The 18,178-nt window shown below is 49.1% G+C and overlaps 1 protein-coding gene across 8 annotated transcripts in view; it reads left to right on the forward strand.

Moving 5' to 3' along the window:
* The window catches only part of SCN8A (sodium voltage-gated channel alpha subunit 8), an 828,048-nt gene that overhangs the window by 570,293 nt on the left and 239,577 nt on the right, over nucleotides 1-18,178 (forward strand). For all 8 annotated transcript variants that reach the window (XM_085654551.1, XM_085654553.1, XM_085654556.1 and 5 more), the window contains exons 19-20: nucleotides 3,194-3,348; nucleotides 4,804-4,977. In XM_085654551.1, the coding sequence (XP_085510677.1) occupies nucleotides 3,194-3,348; nucleotides 4,804-4,977 (329 nt within the window). The remainder of the gene's footprint in view (nucleotides 1-3,193; nucleotides 3,349-4,803; nucleotides 4,978-18,178) is intronic.

Below are 18,178 nucleotides of genomic sequence, written 5' to 3' on the forward strand. Positions count from 1 at the left end.
CCTGTGGGGGGGCGGCTTACCCATTTTCTACAAGATTGGGAATTGGTTACTACAGACCTTTGGGTTCTAGATCTTGTAGAAAGTGGGTATGCCCTTCCCTTTCGGGTTTTTCCTCCAAATTACCCTCCTTGCCAAGGGGCTTGCTCAGAGAACCACCGTCTTCTCCTACAGGAGGAAGTCCTAAAGTTACTAGATAAAGGTGCGATAGAGGTGGTTCCAGAGCAGGAGTGGGGTCAGGGATGCTACTCCCGGTATTTTCTGATTCCGAAAAAGGACGGCAGATTGCGTCTGATATTGGACCTCAGGATCTTGAATCTTTATCTTAAGCAAGAGAAGTTCAAGATGCTCACCCTTGCGCAGGTTCTTCACGCGCTGAGTCAGGAGGACAGGATGGTGTCGATCGACTTGCAGGATGCGTATTTTCACATCCCCATCCTGAAGTCGCACAGGAAGTATCTCCGGTTTACGGTAGGGTCGCAGCATTATCAGTTTGCGGTCCTTCCGTTTGGTCTTACAACTGCACCTCGAGTCTTCACGAAGGTGATGGCGGTGGTGGCAGCCCATCTCAGAAGGTCGGGGATTTCAGTTTTCCCCTATCTGGACGACTGGCTGATCAAAGCGGAGTCGCCAGAGAAGGTGCTTCATCATCTACAGGATACAACTCCGCTGTTGTACAAATTGGGTTTCTCGATAAACGTGCCCAAATCTCACCTGGTGCCCTCTCAGCGCAACCTGTTCATAGGGGCGGTACTGGACTCTACTGTGTGTCGGGCATTCCCACCTCCACAGAGGATTCTCAACATACAGGAATTGATTCCTTTATTTTACAATGGAGCGTTTGTTCCAGTCCTGAAGGTCCTTCGCTTGCTCTGTCTGTTTGCTTCCTGCATTCTGTTGGTCAACCATGCACACAGGCAGTGGTATCAGCACAAAGGAGATCTCAGGGAGTCTGTGAGGATCTCCAGACAAGCTGCGGCGGATCTGTCTTGATGGAGCGTGGTGGGCAATCTGTCTCAAGGAAAGCCCTTCCATCTTCCTCCATCGGTGGCCACAGTGATAATGGATGCATCCACTTTAAGATGGGGTGCTCATCTGGGGGATCTAGAGATCAAGGGTCTTTGGTCTCCAGAAGAAAGGTTGCTTCACATCAACCTTCTGGAATTACGGGCGATACGTTTGGCGCTCAAGGCCTTCCTCCCTTCCCTTCGCGGTCAGTCGGTTCAAGTCCTGACGGACAACACTACCGCGATGTGGTATGTCAACAAGCAGGGAGGAGTGGGGTCGCATTGTCTCTGCAGAGAGGCCCTGCGTCTCTGGTCCTGGGCTCAGGATCATCAGATTTGTCTGATGGCAAATCATCTGGCCGGAGTTCTGAACGTACGTGCAGACAGTCTCAGTCGGCAGTTCTCCGCCGACTACGAGTGGAGGCTTCATCCGGATGTTGTTCGTCACGTCTTTCGGATGTGGGGAACTCCTCGGGTGGACCTGTTTGCCACTCACGAGAACGCTCACTGCCCGTCATTCTGCAGTCTCCAGTATCCGTTGCAGGGAGCTTTGGGGGACGCGTTTCAGTTGAGATGGGACTTACATCTCCTTTACGCGTTTCCTCCCATACCCCTGATTCCTCGTGTTCTGAGGAAAATTCACCAAGACCGGGCCCAAGTCATATTGATCGCCCCGGATTGGCCAAGAAGGGTGTGGTATACAGATCTTCTCCACCTCTCCTCGTGCCCTCCGCTCCATCTCCCTCTGAGGGCAGACCTCCTCGCAGTTGGAGGGGCAGGTTCTACACCCCCACCTCCAGAGCTTACACCTTCATGCCTGGAGATTAAACGGGGCAACCTGAATTCTTTCTCTCTCCCGCCAGATGTGGTAGATGTAATTTTGTCTGCAAGACGTCATTCCACTAAATCTATCTATTCCTATAGGTGGTCTAAATTTGTTCTTTGGTATGGAGAGAAGTCAATTGATCCTTTGAGGGCTCGTTTATCTGATATTCTGTAGTTTGCCCTTTCTCTTGCTCAGCTAGGCTTTGCTGTGGCCACTGTAAAGGGATACTTATCGGCTTTGTCGGCTTTCCTTTGTTTGCCGGATCAGCCGTCTTTGTTCAAATCACCTATTGTTTTACGATTTCTAAAGGGCCTTACAAACAAGTTTCCTCCTACTCCTTTTATTGTGCCTCAATGGGACTTAAACCTTGTCTTAACTTATCTTATGGGTTCTCCCTTCGAGCCCTTGCACAAGTGTCCCTTGAGATTGTTGTCTTTCAAGACGGTTTTTCTCATTGTGATCACCTCGGCAAGGAGGGTAAGTGAGCTTCAAGCTCTGAGTACAAAACCCCCGTTCTTGACCATTCATGCTGAAAGAATGGTACTCAGGACCAGGGCTGCTTTTCTGCCAAAGGTGGTTACTCCTTTCCATCTGGGGCAGTCCATTACCCTCCCTATCTTCTATCCTCCTCCTCACCCTTCCAAGGAGGAGGAGAGACTTCACCGCTTGGACCCTTAGAGGGCGGTGAGTTCTATCTTGACAGGACAATAGACTTTCGGGTTGATGACCAGCTCTTCGTGGGCTTTGTTGGCTGCAGGAAAGGCAGAGCGGTGCACAAGCGCACCCTTTCCAGATGGATTGTCTTGTGCATCAAGATATGCTACTCTTTGGCTGGTAAGGAACCTCCAGAGGGTTTAAGGGCTCATTCCACTAGAGCTAAGTCTTCCACTTCTGCTTTGTCTAGAGGTGTTCCTGTGGAGGACATTTGTAGGGTGGCAACTTGGGCCTCCCTTCACACTTTCGCAAAGCATTACTGCTTAGACACCGAGGTGAGGAGGGACGGACACTTTGCTCGTTCCGTCCTTCAGGACTTTCTGGTATAGAAGGGTGGACACCCTCCTCCGGGAGTGGGGACTGCTGTGGGAATCTATTCACAAGGTGAGGAATCCACTGGCAGATGTATCCATCAGAAGAACAAGTTACTTACCTTCGGTAATACTTTTTCTGGTGGATACAGTATCTGCCTGTGGATTCCTCACTCATATTTATATTCTATGTTGTCCTTTAATCATTTCTTTTACCTATCAACAACAGGTGTGCACTTTACTAATAAGGTGCTCGCAAATATTAATGAACAGTAGTTTAGGTTTTTCAAATGTTACCATTTTATTTTGTTACTTATTTAACTTCCTGTTTCTTTTAGGCTGTGTTGCACGGTTTAAGGTCTGCCAGGTCAGTGTTGATGATGGTTTTGGAAAGAAATGGTGGACCCTGCGGAAGACCTGCTTTCTTATAGTGGAGCACAATTGGTTTGAAACATTCATCATCTTCATGATTCTCCTCAGTAGTGGTGCCCTGGTAAGAGGTGTTTTTGGTACTTGTTTTTCTGTCTTTGCTCCACTCTACCTTCTACATCTCAGTGCTAAATTCCACCATACACCCAAGGGCCATGCATTGACCTTCAGGCTCCTTGCTTAGTACCTAAATTTCATACTCCCTACTAAAGCAGGATGTTTTTCTCATTCCTACTGACAGCTCTCCAGCACCCCAAGAAAAAAACAGATCATCTTAGTCCAGGGCTCTCCAACCTTTTCTGTAATGAGAGCTATTTATGCTGAATGAAAATCATCCTGAGCTACTGATATTATTAGTGTTGTAATAATGACCACATCAGACAAGATTATCTTGGTGGCAACCCTATGCAAGATTACCAGCAATGGTCACCTCAATGCAGGGTTTCAAGTAATGATAACTTCACTGCATCAGGCAGGTTTGCCAAAAGTAATGTTAAAAATACGTTGTCAATTTGGAATGCCTTAATATGGATAATACACAGCCGCAGCAGCTGCAACACCTGGTACCAAGGTAATACTATCGGTAATAGGTTTCCTCCAGTTCCAAATGATTTGGGGCATAAATATCAGCTTTAAATATATTTTGGAAATGCAACCATTTTTCTCCAAACAAGCTTATGAGGTCTGAAAATACATTTTCGTCTCAGATGCACAATTTTCAATGTTAGTATACATATTCAATTCAGTCAAGCAAAAGACTCAAATTTAGTAAAATGGATTACACTCAGTGGAACTACTTACAGGTACCTGGAGAGCTACCAGTAGCTCACTAGCTACTCGGTGGAGAAGCCTGTCTTAGTCTTTGTGAAATCCCCTCCAACTTGTCTCAGTGCTTAAGAATCCTCTCTTTTCCTTGCACTTGCTTCTTCTCATTGTGCTGTTTGTGACTTGTGGTATCCTGAGGCCATTTAGTTGGCCTGTTGAGACCTTGCAAAACTATAATTATTTTGTATATTATCCATAAAGTTGTAAAGCCGGGTAGACCAGTGAGGAATCCATATTTCAAACAGTTACTCAGCACTTCTAATTCCAAATATACCTGACAAATAGTATTTGCTAACTCTCTCTTTCCACAAGTTTTGATGTTTGTTAAGCATATGAGTTCCTAAGGTCAGACATATGAGCATTTCTCACAAGTATCTGAGTTAAAAGTGTGTACGGTTGTCCTTTCGTTTACATATGTCTTACATTTGCATTCATTAAGACTTGAAACTCTTAGTGCTTTTCATGGTTTGCAGCTTTTGTCCCTGAAGACATTTGTAAGCTACTTAGAGTCAGAATGGTTTAACTAGAATTATTGTACCTTTTTTACTTCATGACTCACACATTATAGTGAATACGATGTGATTGAAGATGAAGTTTAAATCCATTATTTATAAAGTTGTGTGTCTTTGTCAACCTTGACTCTGCTCTTATAATCCATGTGAAACAAATGTTAAACCAAATCATTTTTTTGCAGGCCTTTGAAGATATTTACATAGAACAACGAAAGACTATCCGAACCATGCTCGAGTACTTGGATAAGGTTTTCACCTACATTTTCATCTTGGAAATGTTGTTGAAGTGGCTCGCCTACGGATTTGTTAAGTTCTTCACCAACGCCTGGTGCTGGCTGGACTTTCTCATTGTTGCTGTACGTATTCACATTCCTAGCTTCAAAGTTGTGCAAGTAATGCTACTTTTTAAAGGGCTGTAGTGGTTCAATTTCATTTTGATTTTTGTGTAATACCATGTTGAGTATGACCATTGCCCCATGTCCCAAATCGACCATTATTCTGTACATCATGGATGGTACTGATAAGCCTCAGCCACTTAGGTGGCATGCACTGCACTTTACCGTTTCTGGTGACACTAGCTGGTTGAGTCAGCTTTAAGATGTCATGTTCCAATAGCCATTTATATGATCCTTAGCAGACTCTCTTGTTTGACTTCAACTCCTAAAATTTGTGTATCTGAAAGAGACTATTAGTTATGGATTCCTTACCTTAGAATTACCCCCAGGCGTCGGACTGGATCTGGAGAATGTTTCATCAGCACTACACCTGCGCGTCGGTAGGTGGCGTCGGTCGACTCCACGTTCGTCGTTTGTGTTGTTACCGCCAGAATGACATCGCAGTATCTACTTAGACGCCGCCCCTGCGCACTGACATCAGTTCTTTCTTTTTCCGTGCCAGCCAGCGCAGATACGGAGAGAGCGGTACCCTTCGTCTTTTTTTACTAGAGCTTTTTTGACTTTTGTCGACTTCTTTTTTTCGAGTTGTTCGACTCCTGGTGCAAAGGATGACACATCGACAGACCGCTTCAAACCTTGTGACTCCTGTCACAAGTTGATGTCGGTCACAAACCCAATTCTCATGTGCCTCTGGTATTTGGACCGCGACCCACAGTCGTGCTCCGACTGCCGAGCCATATACCAGAAGTCTTTGCGTGAGCAGTCCCAAAAGCTCTGCGCCGCTCGAGGTCCTGGTCGAGAGGGAGGTCGCGGGGTCACCGCAATCACTCCTCTTTGAAGTCTTCGTCTTCAGGTAAATCGAAGCACAAGAAGAAGGGGATGAAGCACCATCGCTTTTCGCCTTCTCCCTGTCCGTCGGCCGTCACGACGCAGGATGCGGAAGGTGGTCATCTGGCTCTGCCCGCAGAGCCTGTTGGGTCGGCTCTGAGCCTACCTCCCTTTCCGAGAGCCGGGGCGACCGCTGGCCAACTTCGTAGCTTTTACGAAGCCCTCCACTCCATCTTTGGGCAGCCCGACTCCGCCGGCACACCTTCGGGCCCCGCAGACTCGGCTGGGGGTTCTAGGCCTTCGATGCAGGCGGCTTTGCCTGTGGCGCCATGGGGCCCCCAGGGATCTAGGCCTGGATCTGGATTGGCACCGTACCACCTTACGACACCACCTCCAGTGCCGAATTCATTGGCGACACCTCCACCCCTTCCAACATCGGTTGTGTCCCCAGCTGGCATCGACCCCGGCCTCCCCCTCGACATGGACACAAAGCCGAACCGGCGTCGACTGATGCCGGTACCGGTGCCGACCGTTACTTTTGTACCTCTGTTCTATCCTGCCGTTCTTTATTGCCCTGAGTGGCAGCCAGAGGAGGGTGAGGAGGACTGGCAGGGGTCTATTGACTCTCTAGCAAACCAGCTGGAAGATCCGGACTGGAGAGAGGAACTGTGTGAGGCTAGTGGTCTGGATACATCCCCAGACCTTGGTATGCTTTCTCCCCCTACTGTGGCTACGGAGGAGGGAGCCTCCTACGCTGTGGTGTTGCATAGGGCGGCTGAGGCCTTGGGCCTTGAGCTACCTACTGTGGCAGTACGGACTAACCTCCTGACTGAGGTGCTTCAACCAGCAGCAGCCTCTTCGGAGCACCTGCTATCGTTCAATGAGGTCCTCACAGACATCCTTCTGGGCACCTGGTCCAAGCCCAGCACAGTGGCTCATGTTGATAGGATGATTGCCCGATGCCACCGTCCAGCCCCGGGCGACCCCACTTTCCTCTCCCAACACACTACCCCTGAGAGCTTGGTGGTCCAAGCCTCATCGTCCAAAGGCTCGTTCCCTACTGGACCCCCAGATAGGGATTGCAAGAAGCTGAATCATTTTGGGAAAAATATGTTTTCTTCCGCCAGCTCATGACTGCGGTCGGTGAACACTGCATGTCTCTTGGGCCGTTACACTCACTCTGTGTGGGACACGGTTGTGCAGGTGCTGCCACAGTGCCCGAAAGAAGACCCGGGCCGTACTCTCCCGTGCAATCGCTGAAGGGAGGGACGCAGCGAATTTCGCCATTCACTGTGGGTTGGACACCGCTGACTCGCTAGGCAAGACTTTTTTTTGCGTCGGTAACCCTGATACTCTACGCCTGGCTGAGGTCCACTGGCTTCTCTGGCGATGTTTATTCAACTCTTTTGAACATGCTCTTTGATGGCCGTCGCTTGTTTGGCGACAAGGCGGACGATGCGCTCAAGCGCTTCAAGGATTCTAGGGCTACGGCCAGATTCTTGGGCCTTGCTACCACCTCTCACCCTGCACAGTCTGCTTTTCACCTCTTTCGTGGCTACGGAAGGGGTGCCCCACCACGTTCTTCCCAGAGCCACAGGCCCGCACAAACTGCCCAGCCTCTGCGGGGACGTGGGACCCACCACCGTGGGTCTAGGGGCTAGCGGGCGGGCCTGTCCACCAGTGCCCCCTCTGCAGCATCCTCCTAACCTTCCTAGTCTGACATTTCTGGGCCACCAGTTGCCAGTGGGCGACAGGATCCCATCATCCCCCCCCCCTCCCTCTGGCCCAACATCACGTCTGACAGGTGGGTTTTGCAGATAGTCCAAAGGGGCTACTCCCTCTCCATCGAGACTACCCTTCCCTCCATGCCACCTACACTCCATCACATGTCGGAGGATCACTTGGCTCTTCTCCATCAGGAAGTTGCGGCTCTCTTGGCCAAGGGAGCCATCGAGCGAGTCCCTGTGCCAGAAGTAGGTTGTGGCTGCTACTCCCACTACTTTCTGGTGCCCAAGAAAGACAGAGGCCTGCGTCCTATCTTAGACCTCAGGAACGTCAACCACTTCCTCCGGAAGGAGAAGTTCAAAATATTTTCATTGACTCAGGTCCTGGCTGCCCTCGACCCTGGAGACTGGATGGTAGCGTTAGACTTGCAGCACGCTTATTTGCACATCACCGTCCTGCCAGCCCGCAGGCGTTACCTACAGTTCACGGTAGGCCACAAGCATTTTCGGTTTACTGTGCTCCCCTTTGGCCTTACCAGCGCCTCTCAGGTGTTCACGAATGTAATGGCGGTAGTCACAGCTCAACTGCGCAGATCAGGGGTTACTGTCTTCCCCTATCTCGATAACTGGTTGTTAAAGGTGAGCTCGCCCCAGGCTGTCGTCGCCCACCTCCAGACTGCGTTTGACCTCCTGCATTCGCTGGGGTTCACAGTCAACGTGCCAAAGTCGCACCTGGACCCTTCTCAGAAGCTCCTTTTCATCGGAGCGGTTCTGGACTCAGTGCAGTCTCGGGCCTATCCTCCTGAACAGCGAGTCTGGGATATTCGGGCTATGATACCGATGATCCAGCCTGTATCCCGGATTTCGGTGAGAATGACCCTGAGGCTGCTGGGCCTCATCGCCTTGTGCATCCTGCTGGTGGATCGTGCCAGGTGGCATATGCGGGCTCTGCAGTAGGACCTGAAGTTCCAATGGGCACAGCATCAGGGTAATCTGTCTGATGTCGTCCAGATCTCGGCGGGACTGCACACCAGTTGCAGTGGTGGCTCACGAACCAGGATTGGGTCAACGGCAGATCCCTCTCCCTTCCCCAACCAGATTTCACAGTGGTGACAGATGTGTCACTCATGGGATGGGGTGGCCACATGGGAGAGCGGAGATCAGAGGCCTCTGGTCTCCGGCGGAGTACGGGCTCCACATCAACCTTCTGGAGCTGCGGGCGATTCGTCTCGCACTAAAGGCATTCCTTCCTTCTGTCAAAGGAGGAGTGGTGCAGGTGTTAACAGACAACACTTCCCCCATATGGTATTGCAACAAACAGGGGTCGTGAACCCTCTGTCAGGAGGCCCTTTGTCTCTGGAAGTGGCTGGAACATCAGGGCATGTCCTTGATGGTTCAACACTTGGCAGGTTCCCTGAACGCCAGGGCGGACAAACTCAGCCGCCAGTGTATGATGGATCACGAATGGCATCTTCACTCATAGGTGATGCAAGATCTCTTTCAGCAGTGGTTAGATCCTTGGTTAGATCTATTCGCCACCGAAGAGAACGCGCAATGTCAGCAGTTCTGCAAGTTGGAATTTCCAAGGCAGCACTTGCTAGGCGACGCATTTCGTCGCAAGTGGAGTTGCGGTTTTCTATACGCCTTTCCGCCTATAACACTTCTGCCCAAAGTGCGGAAGAAGATCAAGTAATTCTTGTGGCTCCGGACTGGGCACGAAGAGTCTGGTATCCCAAGCTCTTGAGCATGGTCATCAATCCTCCGATCAGACTGCCCCTTAGGGAGGATCTTCTGTCGCAGCAGCAGGGGACGGTCCTCCACCCGAACTTGTCCAGCCTCCACCTCCCTGCATGGAGATTGAGCTGCGACAGTTGACAGCTTTCGACATTCCTCCCGAAGTCTTTAACGTTATCTTGGCAGCCAGGCATCCCTCCACCAAAATGGTATACGCCTGTAGATGGAACAAATATTTGGCATGGTGCACTGCAAAGGCTTAGGATCCCCTTTCTTCCCCTCTTTCAGAGGTTCTCCTCTTCATTCTTTCTTTGGCCCAGCAGGGTTCGGCTCTGGGCACTCTTAAAGGCTGTCTTTCGGCTTTTCTGTGCCTTCCTGATCAGCCTTCTCTTTTGAAGTCCGCTATTGTAAATCGTATTCTTAAGGGCATTTTTCACCTTTTTCCTCCTATTCCTTTGTAATGACCCAGTGGGATTTGAACCTTGTTCTGACTTACCTTATGTGTGCTCCCTTCGAGCCACTACATAAGTGTCCTTTCAGACTTTTGACCTTAAAGTCTGCTTTTCTTGTTGCTATCACCTCTGCTCACAGAGTGAGTGAGCTTCAGGCTCTTTCTTCTAAGCCTCCTTTCCTTGCTTTTCATCCGGACAAGGTTGTCCTTCGAACTCAACCTTCATTTCTTCCCAAAGTGGTTACCTCTGTCCACATAGGACAGACCGTCACTTTGCCTACCTTCTTCCCGCCGAGGCATCCTTCTAAAGAGGATAGACTCCACCGTCTGGATCCAAACCGTGCGCTTTCATTTTATCTGGATCGCACAAAACAATTCCGGGTGGATGATCAGCTTTTTGTTGGCTATGTGGGAGCCTAGAAAGGTCGGGCCGTGCAAAAATGAACCATCTCTCAATGAGTCGTTCTTTGCATTAAAATTAGTTATTCCTTGGTGAAAAAGAAACCTCCAGTAGGGTTGCACGCTGTAGGAGAGTAGGGTCTGCTATCCTATGGACACCCCAAATTTTTGCTTTTTACTTCACTGGTTTTTTGACATAATGAGGCTGTGGGCCTGCTAATCAGACCCCCAGCCTGCTGTTCTCTCTAACTAAATTGACACTATGCACCCTAGGTGCATAACCAATTGGAAATGGATCACCCTGTGAGCCCCTGTACCAGTGTACACTAGGTACCCAGGGCATTGGTGTATCTAAGGCCTGCCAGGGGCTGAAGCATGTATTATGCCACCCCAGGCTTGGCCTAACAAATTTGACACAACTGGCTGATCACTCAGCTGGGGTAAGTTGGTGTAACCACCTCTTACTTAGGTGTAGTATACCTATACCTAACCTTAAATGGGACACATGTTAACCTATAAGTCACTCCTATGGCAGGCCTTAACAATCCTGAAGGCAGAGTGCTTGGTTCCATGTGAGATGGTGCTCTGGCATGAGCTGAGCCTATCTGCAGTGGTCGGAACCACTTCCTTCTACTGTTTCCAGATATCGTCATACCATATACTCTTAAGTGCATTATGAACCTCGCGGTTAAATGCTATGTTTGGTTTGGCTTTATCAAAACATGTCGAGTAAGGTGTCATACGAATTGGAATACTAACCCCTCGCCAATTCTGGCGACGGGGTTAGCATTCCACCCTTCTAGAGGAACACGACATGTACAGTACCTGAAACCCGGGTAAAATCAGACATAGCCTCAGCTCCACAAAATGGATGCTGCCACCACCGACACAAGTCTGCCCTCCTGCTGCTGGGAGTCCTTCCAGCTTGGTAGGTGTGGACAAAGGGTTTCCTGCCAGGGGAGGTGCGTGCACCACCCCAGACAGGATTTTGTGTATTGGTCAGGTAGGGCTTGAAAGAAACCAGACATGCCTGAGGCTCACAAGGAGCCTCGGTGCATATGCCAGTTCAATCCGGTCCTGGGGCACACCAGTCCCGGGCCTGGGGCGAGCTGGACAAAGGATTGGGGGTGTAACCACCCCCCTTCCTGGTCCCACCCTTAGGGAGGGACCTAGCAGGTAGTCCGGCCCCTAGAATCCGCTTAAAGGTAGGAGCTGTGTCCTAAGAGTTCAGACATCCTGGAATCAACTTATCTACAATAAGAAGACGGGAACTTCGACGCTCTGCTGCATAGAGGACTGAAGGAAATCTCACCTGTGGTCAGGGAGTGACCACCTTGCTAACGCAAGCACCATCCAGCGAATCAACGTCTGCTTTGCCGCCGCCTCCCGCCGGAGCCCGAGCCCAGAGACTGACAAGACCTGGACCTCCAGACCTCTCACCGCCCGATCCACAGTCCCTGAAAAGAAGGAACCCGTGGAGGCACCGAGACACGTGGAGCCAGCCATCTTGAAAAGACCACGACAAGCTGCAAGCGCGACAACCGAGGCTCCCTCCAAGTTGTGCTTTGGGTCCTGAGAAGCCCAACACCCGAGCAGCATCTGCACCAAAGGTGAGCCCTCCAGCATCTCCACGATCTGCGTGGGGCCCCTCTGCATTTTGCCACTCGACGCGCCTAACCGGTTGCTGGCCCGTTGGCTAGTGGCCATCTTGGCGACGAACTTCAAGAACTACACCGCTGGTCTGGTTGCTCCAGACTGGCCCTTGCTCCCCTCCAAAGGAGTAGTCCCTCTGACCTTGCTGGTCAGAACCATCAGCTTATTTCGTTTTCCACAACAATTGCTTTTGCCAAGGCTTGTTTGCTTCGACCAAGTCGCCGACACCGCCGACAGCGAGAGCCTGCGTGGGACAGCTCGTGAACCGACTCCTGGACGTCGTCGACCTTCAGGGACCACGTGGCTGCAGAGACAAGCTGCACCTTTCCTCCTGTTTGCACCCGACATCGCCTGGTACCCACCTGGTGCCACGCTGGTCACTGGCTAGTGACTGTGAACACTGTCCCCTCTGCTTACAGGTCTTCTACAACTCCGATCCACTCTTGGATCCACCGCATCTCTTCCGGACCGACCGCCTGCAGCATCTTTGTCTTCAGGCTCCATTGAACATATAGAAGAAACCCGACGCACTTCGAGACCTATGCACCCGCTTCCTGTGGGTGAGGTAAAGCTGGCACTCCGGTGCCCAAGTGTAGAGTATCATCTCTAGTGTCTGTGTTTCCAATCTTGAGTTCATAGTCCATCTGGAAGATCCTTTTTGCAGTAACTTTGTAACTTTTACGCACCCATTGAGAACCTATGGGAGCCCGCGTGTGACTATTTGCTCTGCACACGCGACCCGTGGACCTCCTGGTCACTAACTAAAGTTAGCTCCTTGTAGGCCCAGCGATTCTAGAGGCCCTAGGCCTTTTCCCTTTTCTGTTCGTGGTACTTATACCACTATTTTAGTATATGGTTCGAGTGGCCACCAGGGCCTATCCATATAAAGTGCAACTTCTGTGTATTCTAACGTATTCTTGTTTAACGATTTGTGCTCCTGTGCTCATAAATAGTCTAGGGGATACTTTGAGAAATAAATACATATATATTTTCAATATATATCTGTGTGGTGTCCTTTCATTGGTATAAAGGGGGGTTACATTTGGTAAAACAGCCTGCTTAACACGCTTTAACGAGTTTAGCCTCAAAGACTGCTTAGCCTACGCTACCACTAGGGCAGCTAGTCCGAAAAGGTTGACTTACAACCACACCATAAGGGTTGCTTGGCATGGTACAAGGTGGTCACTTTAACTAGTGAACATCATATACCAGGCCAACTTCTCACAAACGCCCATTCCACAAGGGTGATGGCAGCCACTACTGCTTTGGGATGTGGAATCCCCCTTCATGACATCTGCCAGGCAACTACTTGGGCTTCATTGCACACGTTCACTAAGCATTACTGCCGGACAGCCAAGTCCGGAGAGACAGCTTCTTTGGCTGCTCTGTTCTTCAGGACTTCCTGGTGTGAACTTTCTTCGCAGACCCACCTCCGGGGTTGGTATTGCTGTTGTATCTATTCTAAGGTAAGGAATTCATAACTAAATTGTCTTTTTCAGATGAACAAGTTACTTACCTTCGGTAACAATATATCTGTAAGAGACATATATTATTAATGGATTCCTTACCGCACCAGCCATCCTTCCCGTTCTGCAAACTGACTGCTAGAGTAAGGGACTCCCTTTCAGGGCCCTAGTTTTATGCACCAGTGGCCAGTGTCTTGCATGGCTCTGCGCTTCTGGCTTGGAATGTTGTGTAAAGAACTGACGTCAGCGTGCGGGGGCGGCGTCTAAGTAGATACAGCGACGTCATTCCAGTGATCACGATGCCAACGACGAACGTGTAGTCGACCAACGCCACCTACCGACGCGCAGGGGTACTGCTGAAGAACAATTCTCCGGATCCAGTCTGACGCCTGGGGGTAATTCAAAGATAAGGAATCTATAGCTAATATATGTCTCTTACAGGTATATCGTTACCGTAGGTAAGTAACTTGTTCTTCATTGCCCTCCCATTTCTGGCATAAACTGGTTTGTGCACCAACGAGGATAGCGGCTTCCATTACAACAGTCATCTCTGATAGTGTGTCAGCACAAACTGAAAGTAAGAAGTTGGAAGCTAGAAACAATTACCACCTCTTCATTCAAAATGGGCTTTACTCCCTAAAAATATCAGTGTTCCAACTTTCAAAGGCTTAGATATACAATCACCCTTAGAAATCTTATCTGAAGGCCTTATAGTACAGCCATTTCAGTACCTTTATACACTTATCACATTATGCCTTCCACTGTCTAAATGATTACAATACCCCGTGTCACATCATTGTTATTAGCAGAGTTTGCATTTCGAATGAGGATATTTCTTGATTTGAATTATTCCCCATCAGAATGCAGGGATCCCTTTGAAGTCTGTGTTTACATAAGAGTCTACATTCACACTTAATAAACATTGTAAAACCCACATACTACTCGTAGATTCTCCATCTCATTAGGTGACCAATACTTGAGCCAGTGCGGTTCAAAGACAATGCTCTGAGGCTCAACAGATTCTTCTTCTCCTGCATGCCCAACTGTTAGTGACTCCTATGAAGTTCTGATCTCAGATTGTTTTGATTTGGCATTTTAAACACTTAACTTCCTGACCCTTTTCTCAACCTCTTGTCAGTCAAGAAGGGTACTTATTTCCTTCCTCCTGGATGTGGCCTAAAGAGATACAATACCTGACTCATCTTTTCTGCAAAAAGAATCCCAAAGACTGGAAGACACGCCTAACTCTGGGACTTTTAAAAGAAAAATATATTGCTTTCAGTTGATCCTTCAAAAAGTTTGTTGTTCTAGACTCAATAAAAGTGCCTTTAAAGAAGCTCACTGGCGGACTCGTCGGTTGCAAAACCAGTTTTAAGTGTTGACTTTTCAATCGTTACCTGTCACTGCATCAGTTGCGACTTCGTTGGCTGTCTCCTGCCATTAGCTCCTAAGCCTGCAGCCACAGCTCAACCCTGACCTTCACAGTTTTCTCCTGTTTTCTTCTCCTCATTGGCAGTTGCCTACTTCTCAATCACTGTTTCTGCTGGATACTTCTACGTGTAAATGTCTCTCCTCTTGTGTATCCCAGATGATAGTCTAGATCTGGAATTTTCTGAAATAGCTTACCCCCGCCTGTAGGTGCCGCTGGCTCCATTTCAACATCAGAAGTGGAGTGGTCATGACATCACTAGACCTTAATGCACCCCCTTTGATGCCCTGATATCAGTTGCGTTCTCTCTGCACCTTTCAACACAGGTCAGGAGCTTTTCTCCTCAGTTGTGAGTGATATTTCGTCTCCAAAAATCTTGTCTTATAAATTTTGCAGTGCGTTTGGAACCTATCCCCCATCAAAGAATTCAAGGTTGCCCTGTTGCAGGTGCAACATTTAAATGTCGATCACAGATCCGTACAACAATTGTCTGTGGTTTCTGGTCTCAAGAAATTACTCTAACACTTACAACCATTATCTGTGGTATGAACCCTAAAGTGATCAGTGAGGATGCCAAACTTTGTATGTGCCGTGCCAGTGAAGATCGTTATGGTCAGATGACAGTGAGAAGAGTAGTGAGACATGGAGCGAGATTTTCACCAGTGCCAAGCTCTCCAGGGAAAAGAGTAGAAAACATAAAAAAAAGAAGCATTATGAATTCTCCAGGAGGCGGTTGAGGTCAAATGGTAAGTCCTCACCTCGATTTTCTCGCCTGGCTCTTTCTTTTTCAGAGCCAGGATTAGTGGCGATGGTTCCTACTCATGACACTGAAGTGCTGCTTCCACCACTGGTGTTGTTGACAGTACTGACTCCAGGCTACCCTGAGTTCCTGGTTCCTGGTCTTGTTCATCCCCGCTATGAGGGAACTGTTCAAATGGGCTTCGGTCCCCTCTGGAACTCTGTTAGGCCACAAGGGACTGTACGGGGCTCTGCTCGGGGTCACTAAAAGGGTCTCCTTCAGCACTGAACATCTATTTGGTTCCTTTGGATCATTTTCCAGCACTTTATGATGTTATTTCGACACAGTGGTCCTCATCAGTTCCTCCTGCCCCACCACCGATTTCATTGGCATTGCCTTCTCAACCACCACAACCTCTTCCTTAGAATGTTGTCCTGGGCCCAGGTAGGAAGTTATCATATCAGAGAGTGGCCTAGTGTGTATTGGAGGAAGAGAAACGTAGGGAGGATCTTGTTGGTGCACACTAATAATACTGGCACACCTTGTACAATCATTTTAGACAGGAGGGAGCTTGTCCCTCCCATCCACACATCTGAGAATGCAGATCGCCTAGCCCTTCAGAATGCAAATGCCTACACAACAACGCACCCAAATACCTCAACGACAGAATCAACTTCCACGTACCCAAAAGAAACCTCCGATCTTCCAACCTCGCACTCGCCCAGCCCTTCAGAATGCAAACTCCAGACAACACAGAACACCGCCACCAGACTCGTCCTCATTTATAAGGAACAGTGGTCCCATTCAAACAAGAGTAAAAAAGTGCCACAATTAGTGCAATGGAAAATTGGGTTTATATGTAAGTCAGTGCAAGAATAAGATAATAAGAAACAATAGTAAACAATTATAAAAACAGAACAGTGAGTGAGTTTTTGCTGTGGCAGGGTAAAAAGGAAATCAGCCGATTTCCGTAACCCAGGCAAGTGACTTAAAAGGTGACTTTTTTAGTGCAGGTAAATAAGCAGTAACAAAAAGTCAATTGAACATCTCATACTCCAACATTTGATTATTAAATATCGAGGAGTTTAGAAATGCTTGTCGACGACATTTCGATCCCTGTGGTGATAGTGGGATCTCTTCAGGACAGGTAGATGGCAGGATTACCTGGGGAGTTAGCCTGGGGAGGGGAGGGAAGGAAGGGGAGAGAAGGGGAAGAGTGTATCATAAAACAATATGAGAAAAATATATAATAAAAGGTAGGATTCAAGTGCTCAGTGCAGGAACTAAGGGGGAGGGAGGAGAATGGAGTGGTGGGTATGGAGGATAAGACAGAGGTCAAGAAAACAGTGGTAAAGGGAGGGCGGGGATGTGAGGAGCCTAAAGGCCAGGTGAGTTAATTAAGGAAGGAGAATGCATATGTGAAGAGTTGGAGGAATAGTGCATCCCAGACAGTGCCCTTATGAAAGAGGAATACCAGGGAGGCGAATGGGGGGGGGGGGGGGGGGGGGGGGGTTCGGGGGAATGAAAAATAAGAAATAAAAAATAAATAACAAATAAAGAATAAAATACGGGAATGGTGCAAGTGGTAAAAGGGAGGAAGGGGTGAAAGGGGACTTACAGGAACGATAGTCCGAGGCATCTAATAGAGGAAATTGACATCCAGCGAGTGCCAAAGGGTGTGGAGATCAAACAGAAGCGGGTTGGACCTCACTGAGCATGAAGCGAGGGGTCCTCGAGTCCCGAGGAATGCTGGAGTCCGGACGAGGGTAGCGAGAAGGAGACGTGATAACGCTGCGGGTAAGGAAAGATAAAGTAAGCGCCTGGTCGAAGTTGTGGCCAGCTTGAAAAAGTGTGGCGATCGCGGGGGCTGGAAAGGCTTACCGAGTAGTTAAAGCGGTGATCCGCAGTGCGTGGGCTCCCAGAGCCGGTCTGGGTTGCAGCGGATGGTTCCTTGATGAAGGTGCGATGTCACTGAGGGTAGAGAAAGGGAAAAATCAGCGCGTTGCCGAAATCGCGGCCAATTGAAGGGGAAAACCGAGTGCGGCGGTTGAATGGGCTTACCGAGTTAGAGAAGCGGAGATCCGCGATGCGAGGTCTCCCGGAGCAGTGCTGGGGTGGAGTTGTGGAGGCTCATGGTGTCCGAGCCGGTAATGGGTCCCCAGCGCAGGCGGAAGTAGAAATAGGCACGCCCACAAGGGGAAATAAAAGAGGGACAAGAATCACTGAGAAAAAAGGGGGGCGGCCATGATGGAAGGGTCTTAAGGTCTACAGTGAGGAAAAGGAAAGGTGGACAAGAATCACAGAGAAAAAAAAGGGGATTAAAGGTTCACAGTGAGGAAAAGGAAAGGTGGTGCTAGGGGATAGCGCTGGCCATGGTAGAGAAGTAGAGAGGGTCAGGGGGAAGTGCGGAGGAAGATGGTGAATAGAACCCAAGGTGGTGTAAATTGCGGGGAAGGGTGAGGGAGATAGACCTGGAGGGGGGTGTGCAAGGGGTTGCAAGGGGGGTAGTGGTGGGAAAAGGTATCAGACAGAGGGGAGCATGGAGGAAAAATGAGGTAGCATGGATGGGGAATGGAATTAATAGTAATTCCAAGGGAAGGAAGGTTCAAGGGGTGATAAAGGGGAATGAAAGTAGAGGGCACGGAATGGTCACGGAATTCAGAAGGCAAACAATAATAAGCAATTTACAGCAGGTTAGACCAGTCCTCCAGACGGTTGAGTCCTGTGTGGAGACTGTCA

Source organism: Triturus cristatus, chromosome 4_1 (genome assembly GCF_964204655.1).
Source record: "Triturus cristatus chromosome 4_1, aTriCri1.1, whole genome shotgun sequence".
Taxonomy (NCBI): domain Eukaryota; kingdom Metazoa; phylum Chordata; class Amphibia; order Caudata; family Salamandridae; genus Triturus; species Triturus cristatus.